Source organism: Balaenoptera borealis, assembly GCF_965194805.1.
Source record: "Balaenoptera borealis genome assembly, chromosome: 5".
NCBI classification, from domain to species: Eukaryota; Metazoa; Chordata; class Mammalia; order Artiodactyla; family Balaenopteridae; genus Balaenoptera; species Balaenoptera borealis.
The window spans coordinates 59,244,230-59,259,761 of NC_138862.1; the positions used below are offsets into that span (position 1 = coordinate 59,244,230).

At 38.5% G+C, this 15,532-nt stretch overlaps 1 protein-coding gene across 1 annotated transcript in view; it reads right to left on the reverse strand.

The window, feature by feature from the left end:
* The window catches only part of BTLA (B and T lymphocyte associated), a 62,287-nt gene continuing 46,755 nt past the window's right edge, over window positions 1–15,532 (reverse strand). Inside the window, 2 exon segments of the mRNA XM_082394816.1 lie at window positions 1–199; window positions 1,348–1,383. Coding sequence (XP_082250942.1) covers window positions 3–199; window positions 1,348–1,383 — 233 coding nt within the window. The 3' untranslated portion in view covers window positions 1–2.

Genomic DNA, 15,532 nt, shown 5'->3' on the forward strand with positions numbered 1-15,532 from the left:
CCTCATAACTGAACCCCAAATGTGTGACACAGAGCAGCAGAGAGAAGATGGAACTCACCTCGGTGCCGTCTAAGGCAGCACAATAGGTGGAAACAGGTAATGAATAGAGGTAAAGCCCCCAAAGGAAGCAAACTATAAAGGGTCCATTGTTGGTCCACCATCTCTTCCTTGGAGGGTGGTCCTGAGGCATTCCTTGTATCTGGAATGTTAGTCAGTACTAAAGATGGTTAAGAAATATGAGATACATTAGGTAACACCCTCTGAATTGTCAGAACTTGAATGGAGTTCCAGCTGATGCCTCTATTTCCCTTTCAAGAGGCTTCTCCCAAGAACCCCAGGACTCAGTACTCTCACCCACCTCTTGCTTTATTGCTGAGCATATGTGAATGACTCCAGGTTATAATTTATCTTTTGAAAAGTTTTTTATTCTGCTAGGGTTAATCCCCTGGAAAACAATATCCATAACAACTTTTGGAAAGCATTTTACCACACCCTTTCATTACATTGTCTTATTTAATTTTCATATTCACCACTTAAGAAAAGTAAGGAATATTTTTTATCCAGTCACTTGCCTTGAGAAGAGCAATTGTCCCAAGACTTGCCCAAGGTCTCATAGCTAGTAAATGGCAGTTGAGACTCAAGCCAACATGCTTCTGAAACTAAATTGAAGTTCATTTAACACAGTGCCTTTTTGTTGTCTCATAACCCTAATATCTCCAAATACTTTTATTATCTTCAGATACCTTTGGTATCTCTAGATATGCTTCTCTGGGCATACAGCTGGTTCCCATTACTATTGATCAGTGTTAATGTGTATTAAGGCCCTTTTTGTTCACGATAGGTTGCAACTTACTAGTGGGTCGTGGAACAATTTAACAGATAAAAAATAACTTCAAAAAATGAAACATAACAAAATAGAAAATATCAGAATTCATCGCATATCTTTCGATTTTGTACTTGTGTTAATATTTTTTATGTAGGAAAGCTTTATTTCTAGATATATTAACATAGATACATATTCCTTCCCCATATACTTGGTTTTGGGGTAAATGTGGTCACGGGCTACTGGATCTGGGCATGAAATGGTTTGGTAATTGAGCGGTAACAAATGCTGTGTTGTTCATGCGGCAGCTATTGTTTAGGTTGGGCAAGCAGCCAAATCATTACCAAGAGTGACAAACTCGGCTGTCTGGGGGAGGGGAATGGATAGGAATAGGGACTAAGATTCCGACAACAGATAACCTAATACAGACAAATCCACTCAATTAAGAAGATGCAACTTGTAATACTTTCCAACCACTTAACAATCTAGTTTCCTTAATTTTATTTGGCAAGTTTGATACTTACTTATAAGAGGGTGTTCTGAATTATTTTGAGTCCATTTTGAGATAGAAAGACAAGATAAAGAATTGAAATTGATTGTGAAAACAATGAGGGTTATACTCAGGTGTGTCCAAAATCAGAGCTAGTCTCTGAGAAGACTCCTGCATTTACATACTAACAGATAATCCAATAATCCAGCTCAAAGGCAGTTTGCAAAATTTGTAGATCATCACCTCAAGATCATGGACACAAAGTAAACCCCTGGGTTTATTTTGAATCTCAAAGACTGTATAAATACAACACAATCTTCCTCTCTCTGCTTTGACTCCCTCTTTCCCACTCCTTAAGTATAAGGACACAATTCAGCCTATATGACACCCTTTGGCACTTGAATAACAAGACGAACATTCATCAGGTGTCCCAAGTGAGTAGAGAAGGCCACAAGGAAAGACTTTTGATGACATGGTGGGAACTATTTGTGAAATAAAGATTGTGCTTCTCCATGAAAAGCTGCTCAACATCATTAATTATTAGAGAGATGCAAATCAAAACTACAATGAGGTATCACCTCACACCAGTTAGAATGGACATCATCAGAAAATCTACAAACAACAAATGCTGGAGAGAGTGTGGAGAAAAGGGAACCCTCTTGCATTGTTGGTGGGAATGTAAATTGATACAGCCACTATGGAGAACAGTTTGGAGGTTCCTTATAAAACTAAAAATAGAATTACCATATGACCCAGCAATCCCACTACTGGGCATATACCCAGAGAAAACCATAATTCAAAAAGACACATACACCCCAATGTTCATTGCAGCACTATTTACAGTAGCCAGGTCATGGAAGCAACCTAAATGCCCATTGACAGACAAATGGATAAAGAAGATGTGGTACATATATGCAATGGAATATTACTCAGCCATAAAAAAGAACGAAATTGGGTCACTTGTTGAGACATGGATGGATCTAGAGACTGTCATACAGAGTGAAGTAAGTCAGAAAGAGAAAAACAAATATTGTATATTAATGCATATATGTGGAACGTAGAAAAATTGTACAGATGAACCTGTTTGCAGGGCAGAAATTGAGACACAGGTGTAGAGAACAAACGTATGGACACCAAGGGGGGAAAGCGGTGGGGGGTGGGGGTGGGGGTGTGACGAATTGGACGATTGGGATTGACATGTATACACTGATGTGTATAAAATTGATGACTAATAAGAACCTGCTGTATAAAAAAATAAATAAAATAAAATTCAAAAAAAAAAAGAATGGATAAACAACAAGGTCTTACTGTATAGCACAGGGAACTATATTCAATATCTTGTGATATACCATAATGGAAAAGAATATGAAAAAAATAATGTATATATAGGTATAACTGAATCACCTTGCTGTATACCTGAAACTAACACAACTATACATGAATAAAATAAATTTTTCTTAAAAGTAAAAAAATAAATAAATAAATAAAGATTGTGCTTCTCACCCTGCTCACTCATACACCCCCACTTTGCTGCTAAGATGGCTTTGTGAAGCGCCTAATCAGGAATTGACCAAAGGAAGATTGGGGAGGACAGAGTTGCAGGCCAGTGTGTGTTTCAGTGGCTGTTCTATTGACTTTCCCTCCGGGACTTTGCTCTGCAAAGTGCTTTTCTTCCTTCTCAGAGATAATTGCTTCCCCAACAGCATCCAAACCCCCACTCTGTCACAACCATGTTTACACATGGACCAATTCTTAACTTGAATATAAAAAGCAAAGCAGAGTCAGATATAAAAACAGGAAAATTCCCAGTACCTCCTAAGAAAGATATTTCAAGGGGAAAAAATGAAAGATTTTCTATCATACCTGCAAAATTTATTTACTAAAAGCTTGGTTCTGAAATATAATTTCAGAGTATATATTTTTTTTAATGAATAAATTTATTTATTTATTTAATTTTGGTTGCATTGGGTCTTCATGGTTGTGCGTGGGCTTTCTCTATTTATGGCAAGCAGGGGCTACTCTTCATTGCAGTGCGCGGGCTTCTCATTGCGGTGGCTTCTCTTGTTGCAGAACACAGGCTCTAGGCATGCAGGCTTCAGTAGTTGTGGCTCATGGGCTCAGTAGTTGTGGCTTGCGGGCTCTAGAGCACAGGCTCAGTAGTTGTGGCACACGGGCTTAGTTGCTCTGTGGCATGTGGGATCTTCCCGGTCCACGGCTCGAACCCATGTCCCCTGCATTGGCAGGTGGATTCTTAACCACTGTGCCACCAGGGAAGTCCTCAGAGTATATTTTTCTCCTCACCTCATACTCAGTTCATTGAGTACTCCCTGGTACATAAAGAAAATAATTTTTCTTTGACACTCTTCCCGTTATGTTTGTTTTCATCACTCCACGAAAGGAAAATCCACACCCAATTCAAAGACGATTTCTAAGTAATTCATTTGACTATTGTGAAGGAGGCAAGGATGATCCAAAGAAATATGACACAGTTCCTCCTTGCCAGTATATCATAACCCTTCATGAAATAAAACACATTTCCCCACATATCTACAGTACAAAGAAATCTGTGATAAATGAGAGGCAAAAACCTTAAATGGCATAAAATTACTAGAAAATAGAAATCACTTCCTCTAGTGTAAACATAAAAGGCTTCATAAAGAATTAGGAAATGAGCTGGGCTTGACAGAAGAGGTAGAATTTTGATAGGTGGAGGCAGATTGGTGTGAGTCCAATAGTGTAAGCACTGGGAATGTTCTTCACGGGACTCAATAAAAGAGTGGCTTTATGAAATAAGTTTATTAGGCAAATTAAGTATATTAGGAAGATTTTTGGCTGAAATGAACCAAAAGTGGGAAAACTTTAAAGACAAGGAGTTCATAAAACTAATTGGAATTTTAGAAGGAAGATAGTGAACGTCTGAGATGATCATGAAGCTCCAGGAGGGAACCAATCACAGAGTGGAAGGCTGTTGACAGACAAGAGTAGAAGATCAAAGCAAAGTCCTGATGAATTCCTAATAGGCTCAGGAGCATTAATCATCAATGTGATAAGAAAGGGGGTGATAAGAAGGTGGGAGAGTAGAAAATTAGAAGAGTAGAAATCTTCAGAGAGAACTTAAAAGGCCCTTCATGTCTCCTACACTGCTCTTAGACTTCCCCCTCACTACTTCATCCTTCACACTCTTTGTTCCAGTCATTCCCTAGAGGCATTGGGTTTAGGATGGAATACTGCCTCCCTTCCCTCTGAAGTTAGGCCCCCTTCTCCCCAAGGGAGACAGATTGTAGATCCCAATTTCATCTCTGACTTGAGTTAACACTTATCCTTCCCAAACTATTCCAAAACATTGCAGAAGAAGGTAAGCTTCTGGACTCGTTTTACAAGGCCAGTAATATCCTGATATCAAAACCAGACAAGAATACTACAAGAAAAGAATATCTTAGGGCAATATTCCTAATGAACATAGATGCAAAAATCATGGTGTATGATCCTGTTACAAAAACAGACAAAGATAACAGAAAAAAAGGGAAAATTACAGCCAATATCAATGATAAACATAGATGGAAAAATCTTCACAAATATATTAGCAAACCAAATCCAACAATACATTAAAAGAATCATACACCATGATCAAGTGGGATTTTTCCCATGGATGCAAGGATGGTTCAATATCTGCAAATCAGTCAGCATGATATACCACATTAACAAACTGAAGAATAAAAACCATGTGATCATCTCAACAGATTCAGAAAAAGCTTTTGACAAAATTCAACATCCATTTCTAATAGAAATGCTCTATAAAGTAGGTACAAAGTAGGTATGGAGGGAACGTACCTCAGCATCATAAAGGCCACATATAAGAAGTCCACAGCTAACAACATATTCAATGGTGAAAAGCTGAAAGCATTTCTTCTAAGGTCAGGAAAAAGACAAGGATACCCACTCTCTTAATTTTTATTCAACATAGTATTGGAAGTCCTAGCCACAGAAATCAGACAAGAAAAAGAAATAAAAGGAATCAAATTGGAAAGAAGTAAAACTGTCGCTGTTTGCAGATGATATGATACTATATATAGAATTTTTCTATATTCCCTCACCTCCCTTCCTCTTGCTCCATCAATCCAAAACACTTGAACCTGTCTTGGCAAGAATTGACTCTGGTAAGAAGTGCAGCAGCTTTCCTGCCCTGAATTTTATTTTATTTTATTTTTTTAACATCTTTATTGGAGTATAATTGCTTTACAATGGTGTGTTAGTTTCTGCTTTATAACAAAGTGAATCAGTTATACATATACATATATCCCCATGTCTCTTCCCTCTTGCGTCTCCCTCCCTCTCACCCTCCCTATCCCATCCCTCTAGGTGGTCACAAAGCACGGAGCTGATCTCCCTGAGCTATGTGGCTGCTTCCCACTACCTATCTATTTTACTTTTGGTAGTGTATATACGTCCATGCCACTCTCTCACTTTGTCCCAGCTTACCCTTCCCCCTCCCCGTATCCTCAAGTCTATTCTCTAGTAGGTCTGCATCTTTATTCCCATCTTGCCCCTAGGTTCTTCATGACCATTTTTTTTTTTTTAGATTCCATATATATGTGTTAGCATACTGCATTTGTTTTTCTCTTTCTGACTTACTTCACTCTGTATGACAGTCTCTAGGCCCATCCACCTCACTACAAATAACTCAGTTTCATTCCTTTTTATGGCTGAGTAATATTCCATTGTATATATGTGCAACATCTACTTTATCCATTCATCCGATGATGGACATCTGTTGATGGACACTTTGGTTGCTTCCATGTCCTGGCTATTATAAATAGAGCTGCAATGAACATTTTGGTACATGACTCTTTTTGAATTATGGTTTTCTCAGGGTATATGCCCAGTAGTGGGATGGCTGGGTGGTATGGTAGTTCTATTTTTAGTTTTTTAAGGAACGTCCATACTGTTCTCCATAGTGGCTGTATCAATTTACATTCCCACCAACAGTGCAAGAGAGTTCCCTTTTCTCCACGCCCTCTCCAGCATTTATTGTTTCTAGATTTTTTGATGATGGCCATTCTGACCGGTGTGAGATGATATCACATTGTAGTTTTGATTTGCATTTCTCTAATGATTAATGATGTTGAGAATTCTTTCATGTGTCTGTTGGCAATCTGTATATCTTCTTTGCAGAAATCTCTATTTAGGTCTTCTGCCCATTTGTGGATTGGGTTGTTTGTTTTTTTAATGTTGAGCTGCATGAGCTACTTGAAAATTTTGGAGATTAATCCTTTGTCAGTTGCTTCATTTGCAAATATTTTCTCCCATTCTGAGGGTTGTCTTTTTGTCTTGTTTATGATTTCCTTGGCTGTGCAAAAGATTTTAAGTTTCATTAGGTCGCATTTGTTTATTTTTGTTTTTATTTCCATTTCTCTAGGAGGTGGGTCAAAAAGGATCTTGCTGTGATTTATGTCATAGAGTCTTCTGACTATATTTTCCTCTAAGAGTTTGATGGTGTCTGGCCTTACATTTAGGTCTTTAATCCATTTAGAGTTTATTTTTGTGTATGGAGTTAGGGAGTGTTCTCATTTCATTCCTTTACATGTAGCTGTCCATTTTTCCCAGCACCACTTATTGAAGAGGCTGTCTTTTCTGCACTGTATATTCTTGCATCCTTTATCAAAGATAAAGTGACCATATGTACGTGGGTTTATCTCTGGGCATTCTATCCTGTTCCACTGATCTATATTTCTGTTTCTGTGCCAGTACCATACTGTCTTGATTACTGTAGCTTTGTAGTATAGTCTGAAGTCAGGGAGTCTGATTCCTCCAGCTCCGTTTTTCTTTCTCAAGATTGCTTTGACTATTCGGGGTCTTTTCTGTTTCCATACAAATTGTGAAATTTTTTGTTCTAGTTCTGTGGAAAATGCCAGTGGTAGTTTGATAGTGATTGCATTGAATCTGTAGATTGCTTTGGTTAGTATAGTTATTTTCACAATGTTTATTCTTCCAATCCAAGAACATGGTATATCTCTCCATCTATTTGCATCATCTTTAATTTCTTTCATCAGTGTCTTATAATTTTCTGCATACAGGTCTTTTGTCTCCTTAGGTAGGTTTATTCCTAGATATTTTATTCTTTTGGTTGCAATGGTAAATGCGAGTGTTTTCTTAATTTCACTTTCAGATTTTTCATCATTAGTGTATAGGAATGCAAGAGATTTCTGTGCACTAATTTTGTATCCTGCTACTTTACCAAATTCATTGATTAGCTCTAGTAGTTTTCTGGTAGCATGTTTAGGATTCTCTATGTATAATATCATGTCATCTGCAAATACTGACAGCTTTATTTCTTCTTTTCCAATTTGGATTCCTTTTATTTCTTTTTCTTCTCTGATTGCTGTGGCTAAAACTTCCAAAACTATGTTGAATAATAGTGGTGAGAGTGGGCAACCTTGTCTTGTTCCTGATCTTAGTGGAAATGGTTTCAGTTTTTCACCATTGAGGACAATGTTGGCAGTGGGTTTGTCATATATGGCCTTTATTATGTTGAGGAAACTTCCCTCTATGCCTACTTTCTCGAGGGTTTTTATCATAAATGGGTGTTGAATTTTGTCAAAAGCTTTCTCTGCATCTATTGAGATGATCATATGGTTTTTCTCCTTCAATTTGTTAATATGGTGTATCACGTTGATTGATTTGCATATATTGAAGAATCCTTGCATTCCTGGGATAAACCCCACTTGATCATAGTGTATGATCCTTTTAATGTGCTGTTAGATTCTGTTGGCTAGTATTTTGTTGAGGATTTTTGCATCTATGTTCATCAGTGATATTGGCCTGTAGTTTTCTTTCTTTGTGATATCTTTGTCTGGTTTTGGTATCAGGGTGATGGTGGCCTCCTAGAATGAGTTTGGCAGTGTTCCTCCCTCTGCTATATTTTGGAAGAGTTTGAGAAGGATAGGTGTTAGCTCTTCTCTAAATGTTTGATAGAATTCGCCTGTGAAGCCATCTGGCCCTGGGCTTTCATTTGTTGGAAGATTTTTAATCACAGTTTCAATTTCAGTGCTTGTGATTCGTCTGTTCGTATTTTCTATTTCTTCCTGGTTCAGTCTTGGAAGGTTGTGCTTGTCTAAGAATTTGTCCATTTCTTCCAGGTTGTCCATTTTATTGGCATACAGTTGCTTGTAGTAATCTCTCATGATCCTTTGTATTTCTGCAGTGTTAGTTGTTACTTCTCCCTTTTCATTTCTAACTCTGTTGATTTGAGTCTGCTCCCTATTTTTCTTGATGAGCCTGGCTAATGGTTTATCAATTTTGTTTATCTTCTCAAAGAACAAGCTTTTAGTTTTATTGATCTTTGCTATCGTTTCCTTCATTTCTTTTTCATTTATTCTTGATCTGATCTTTATGATTTCTCTCTTTCTGCTAACTTTGGGGGTTTTTTGTTCTTTCTCTAATTGCTTTTGGTGTAAGGTTAGGTTGTTTATTTGAGATGTTTCTTGTTTCTTGAGGTAGGATTGTATTGCTATAAACTTCCCTCTTAGAACTGCTTTTGCTGCATCCCATAGGTTTTGGCTCATCATGTTTTCATTGTCATTTGTTTCTAGGTATTTTTTGATTTCCTCTTTGATGTCTTCAGTGATCTCTTGGTTATTAAGTAGTGTGTTGTTTGGCTTCCATGTGTTTGCATTTCTTACAGATTTTTTCCTGTAATTGATATCTAGTCTCATAGCATTGTGGTTGGAAAAGATACTTGATACGATTTCAATTTTCTTAAATTTAGCAAAGCTTGATTTGTGACCCAAGATATGATCTATCCTGGAGAATGTTCCATGAGCACTTGAGAAGTATGTGTATTCTGTTGTTTTTGGATGGAATGTCCTATAAATATCAATTAAGTCCGTCTTGTTTAATGTATCATTTAAAGCTTGTGTTTCCTTATTTATTTTCATTTTGGATGATCTGTCCATTGGTGAAAGTGGGGTGTTAAAGTCCCCTACTATGATTGTGTTACTGTCGATTTCCCCTTTTATAGCTGTTAGTATTTGCCTTATGTATTGAGGTGCTCCTATGTTGGGTGCTTAAATATTTACAATTGTTATATCTTCTTCTTGGATTGATCCCTTGATCATTATGTTGTGTCCTTCTGTCTCTTGTAATAGTCTTTGTTTTAAAGTCTATTTTGCCTGATATGAGAATTGCTACTCCAGCTTTCTTTTGATTTCCATCTGCATGGAATATCTTTCTCCAGCCCCTCACTTTCAGTCTGTATGTGTTCCTAGGTCTGAAGTGGGTCTGTTGTAGATAGCATATATACGGGTCTTTTGTATCCTTTCAGCCAATCCTTGTCTTTTGGTTGGAGCATTTAATCCATTTACATTTAAGGTAATTATTGATATGTATGTTCCTATTACCATTTTCTTAATTGTTTTGGGTTTATTATTGTAGGTCTTTTCCTTCTCTTGTGTTTCCTGCCTAGAGAAGTTCCTTTAGCATTTGTTGTAAAGCTGGTTTGGTAGTGCTGAATTCTCTTAGCTTTTGCTTGTCTGTAAAGGTTTTAATTTCTCCGTGAAATCTGAACGAGACCCTTGCTGGGTAGCGTAATCTTGGTTGTAGGTTTTTCTCCTTCATCACTTTAAATATGTCTGCCACTCCCTTCTGGCTTGCAGAGTTTCTGCTGAAAGTTCAGCTGTTAACCTTATGGGGATTCCCTTATGTGTTATTTGTTGTTTTTCCCTTGCTGCTTTTAATATTTGTTCTTTGTAATTAATTTTTGATAATTTGATTAATATGTGTCTTGGCATGTTTCTCCTTGGATTTATCCCGTATGGGACTCTCTGTGCTTCCTGGACTTGATTAACTATTTCCTTTCCCATATTAGGGAAGTTTTCAATTATAATCTCTTCAAATATTTTCTCAGTCCCTTTCTTTTTCTCTTCTTCTTCTGGGACCCCTATAATTCTAATGTTGGTGATGTAATTTTGTCTCTGAGTTCTCTGAGACTGTCCTCAGTTCGTTTCATTCTTTTTTCTTTACTCTGCTCTGCAGTAGCTATTTCCACTATTTTATCTTCCAGGTCACTTATCTGTTCTTCTGCCTCAGTTATTCTCCTATTGATTCCTTCTAGAGAATTTTTAATTTCATTTATTATGTTGTTCATCATTGTTTGTTTGCTCTTTAGTTCTTCTAGGTCCTTATTAAACGTTTCTTGTATTTTCTCTATTCTATTTCCAAGACTTTGGATCATCTTTACTATCATTATTCTGAATTCTTTTTCAGGTAGGTTGCCTATTTCCTCTCCATTTGTTAGGTCTGGTGGGTTTTTACCTTGCTCCTTCATCTGCTGTGTGTTTTTCTCCTATGTTGCTTAACTTACTGTGTTTGGGGTCTCCTTTTCGCAGGCTGCAGGTTCGTAGTTCCCGTTGTTTTTAGTGTCTGTCCCCAGTGGCTGAGGTTGGTTCAGTGGTTTGTGTAGGCTTCCTGGTGGAGGGGACTAGTACCTGTGTTCTAGTGGATGAGGCTGGATCTTCTCTTTTTGGTGGGCAGGTCCATGTCTGGTGTTGTGTTTTGGGGTGTCTGTGGCCTTGTTATGATTTTAGGCAGCCTCTGTGCTAATGGGTGTGGTTGTGTTCCTGTCTTGCTAGTTGTTTGGCATAGGGTGTCCAGCACTGTAGCTTGCTGGTCGTTTAGTGGAGCTTGGTCTTGGCGTTGAGATGGAGATCTTTGGGAGATTTTCACCGTTTGATATTATGTGGAGCTGGGAGGTCTCTTGTGGACCAGTGTCCTGAAGTTGGCTCTCCCACCTCAGAGGCACAGCCCTGACGCCTGGCTGGAGCACCAAGAGCCTGTCCTCCACATGGCTCAGAATAAAAGGGAGGAAAAGAAGGAAAGAAAGAAAGATGAAGATAAAATAAAATAAAGTAAAATAAAGTTATTAAAATAAAAATAATTATTAAGAAAAAAATTTTTTAAGTAATAAGAAAACAAAACAAACAAACAAACAAAACGGACAGACAGAACCCTAGGACAAAGCAAAGCTATACAGACAAAATCACACACAGAAGCATACACATACACAATCACAAAAGGAGAAAAAGGGAAAAATATATATATATCTTTGCTCCCAAAGTCCACCTCCTCAATTTGGGATGATTCGTTGTCTATTCAGGTATTCAACAGATGCAGGTACATCAAGTTGTTTGTGGAGCTTTAATCCGCTGCTCCTGAGGCTGCTGGGAGAAATTTCCCTTTCGCTTTGTTCGCACAGCTCCCGGGGTTCAGCTTTGGATTTGGACCCGCCTCTGCGTGTAGGTTGCCTGAGGGCGTCTGTTCTTTGCTCAGACAGGACGGGGTTAAAGGAGCAGCTGCTTGGGGGGCTCTGGCTCACTCAGGCCGGGGGGAGGGAGGGGTACGGGTGCGGGGCGAGCCTGTAGCGGCAGAGGCCGGCGTGACGTTGCAGCAGCCTGAGGCGCGCCGTGCGTTCTCCTGGGGAAGTTGTCCCTGGATCACGGGACCCTGGCAGTGGCGGGCTGCACAGGCTCCCGGGAGGGGCGGTGTGGAGAGTGACCTGTGCTCGCACACAGGCTTCTTGGTGGCGGCAGCAGCAGCCTTAGCGTCTCATGCCCGTCTCTGGGGTCCGCGCTGATAGCCGCGGCTCACGCCCGTCTCTGGAACTCCTTTAAGCTGAGCTCTTAATCCCCTCTCCTCGCGCACCAGGAAACAAAGAGGCAAGAAAAAGCCTCTTACTTTTTCGGCAGCTGCAGACTTTTTCCCGGACTCCCTCCCAGCTAGCACCGAAGCCGGAGCCCCAGCTCACAGCCACGCCCGTCCCAGCAGGGGAGCAGACAAGCCTCTCGGGCTGGTGAGTGCTGCTCGGCGCCGAGCCTCTGTGCGGGAATCTCTCCTCTTTGCCCTCTGCACCCCTGTGGCTGCGCTCTCCTCCGTGGCTCCAAAGCTTCCCCCCTCTGCCACCCGCAGTCTCCGCCCACGAAGGGCCTTCCTAGTGTGTGGAAACCTTTCCTCCTTCACAGCTCCCTCCCACTGGTGCAGGTCCCATCCCTATTCTTTTGTCTCTGTTTTTTCTTTTTTCTTTTGCCCTACCCAGGTATGTGGGGAGTTTCTTGCCTTTTGGGAGGTCTGAGGTCTTCTGCCAGCATGCAGTAGGTGTTCTGTAGGAGTTGTTCCACATGTAGATATATTTCTGATGTATTTGTGGGGAGGAAGTTGATCTCCACGTCTTACTCTTCCGCCATCTTGAAGCTCTCTCCTCAGATATATGATTTACAAATATTTTTTACATTCTGTGAGTTATCTCTTCACTCTCTTGATAGTGTCTTTTTTTTGGGGGGGGGCATCTTTTTTCTTCCCCCCCCCACACACTGTATTTTATTTTTAAAAGAGATAAATAAACTGACACCAGGCATTGTAAATGTATGACCACAACAAAAGCAACAATGATTGCAATTACTAAACATGAAACACACTCATACTATGTCATAATATTGACATTCAGTCCAGCAATCCTCCACTGTAACAGCTCCTTTACTTTGCAGTGAAAATTGATTTGTATATTTTTTGCCTCTGAGTCCTTGTGGGATTTTTTTTTTATTCAAACAGAAAGTCACAAAAATTATAATCATCCTCATCAGTTCACTCAGTCCCATGTAATTAATTTTTTTTCATCTTGATCTTTTGTTAGCACTTTTATGAATTCATCAGTTTTCCATTAGAGTTCTGAAAATGCTTCTTCATTCAGTTCAGCAGTATAGTCAGTTACCAGAAACCTGTACTTGTCAGAGTCTTTTCCATGAATTCCTTGACGATGAAACCCTTTTACAGGAACATTTTTGCAAAAGCATCAGAGTACACCCAGAACTGTCCGTAAATGACAAAAGACTTAAAAATGACCGCAGTTAAAGATTTGATGAAAGTTCATAATAATGCAATTGACTCGATAGTGTCTTTTGATGCACAAAAGTTTTTAATTTTTATGAAGTACAATTCATCTATTTATTCTTTTGTTGCTTATGTTTTTGAAATTGTACCAAAAAACTATTAACAAATCCAAGATCATGAAGATTTACTTCTATGTATTCTTCTAAGGAAACATAGCATTATAGTTTTATATAAACAGAGATTTTATTTTAGTTTTTATATTTAAATATCTGATCTATTTTAACTTGTTTTTTGTATATTGTGTGAGGTAGAGCTCCAAATTCATTCTTTTGCATGTGGATATCCAATTGTCCCAGCATCATTTATTGAAGAAAGTATACTTTTCCCATTGAATGGTCTTGGCACTCTTGTTAAAAATCAATTTACCAAATATGTATGGATTTATTCTGGACTCTTAGTTCTCTTCCATTGATGTATGCCGCAGACCGGCTGCAGAAAGCTAGAAGTTCCTGGCGGTGAGGGGTAAGGAACTGAAAAGCACCAGTATGGGGTCAGAAGGGCCAAGACAACTGATGGCTGCAAGGCAAGTTTATTCAAAGAGCATGAATGTATATATAGGTTTAGTACGGAACGAATATTAGACAATAAATCAGTAAACCTTGTATTTCCACATAATTCTGTCGCCACTATCTATGCGCCACTATCTATGCGTCAGCATGCCTTATGGGCCACTCTTTGGAGATACAGACTTCCCCCTCAGGGCAGCACGTCCTTCTTCTGGGGAACAACCAGGGGCTCTTAGATCCAGAGCAGGCACCTGGAACGAAACTGGCCGCAAGCCATTTTCCTTTTTTACGCTCAATACCGCAGCGTCAGGAGTGCATACCAAGAAAGAGACAAGCAGTTCTCCGGAAAGCAGAAAGCTGAATAAGCTTACAGCTTGGGGGCCACCACAGATGTATATATCCATTTTTACATGAGTCCCACACTCTTAGTTACTGTAGTTTTGTAGTAAGCTTTGAAATAGAGAAACAGGAGTTCTCCGATTTTGTTCTTCTTTTTCAAGGTTTTTTGGGGTTTTTTTTTTTTTTGGCTATTTAGGGTTTATTGTAATTCTAAATGAATTTTAGGATCAGCTTTTTCATTTATGCAATATATATATTATATACATATTATATATGTATTATATATAGTTTTGATTTTTATGGGTATTGTATTGAATCTGTAGATCATTTGGGGAATATTACAATCTTAACAATATTAAATCTTAGAATCCATAATAATGGGATATTTTCCCATTTATTTATGTCTTCTTTAATTTCTTTCAGCCATATTTTGTTCAGAGTACAAGTCTTGTGCCTCCTAGGTTAAATTTATTGCTAAGTATTTTATTCTTGATACTATTACAAGTGAAATTGTTTTCTTAATTTCCTTTTCAGGTTGTTCATTGCTAGTATACAGCATACCACTGATTTTTGTGTTGATCATACAACTTTGTTGAATTCATTTATTGGATCTAGTAGTTTGTGTGGGTTTTTGAGGATTTTTTATATTTAAAATAATTTCATCTGTGAACAGAGATAGTTTCACTTCTTCCTTTCCAAGCTAGATGCCTTTTATTTCTTTTTCTTGCCTAACTGCTCAGGCTAGAACCTCCAGTTCAATGTTGAATAGAAGTGGCAAAAGCAGACATCTTTGTCTTATTCCTGTCCTTAGGGGGAAAACTTTCAATTTTTCACCACTGAGTATGCTATTAGCTGTGGGATTTTCATAAACCAACTATTTTTTACTCTCCTCTACTTTTCTCTATTTGTTTTCCATGTTTTGTTCAGCATAGTTTTGCCCAACATAACTCAACCTGTCCTTGCTCTGTTGTTTGAGCCTATTAAGGGCCTCTGAGGAGGGACTGGGGAGGCAGCTAAAGCTAAGAATATTCTCAAAACTCATCAAGGAGTCAGGTTACTTGTGTGCTGTTTGCCCTCTATGCAAACTGTGAACTATTAACAAGAGTATAATTGAGCAACACAAACATAAATTCAAGGATTTATTATCAATAAAAGTCAAGGACTGATAAATGAAAGAAAAAATTCAAAGGACAAAAAATAAAAAGCTGTCTACTACTATTGGTATTCACTTTGTAATTTTTTCCATATTTCAGTGGTCAAATTTTGGGCTTATCAAATAAATTTTATACCCCCTAAAGGCAAGAACAATAACTTTTATTATATTTTTCTCTACTCTTTTCTGCCTCACTCCAAAACACAAACACATGCATGTGACCACACACCACAAACTGTGAGATGTGGCAGCCTTTTGATGTCTTACATGAGTTCAATGTCTAA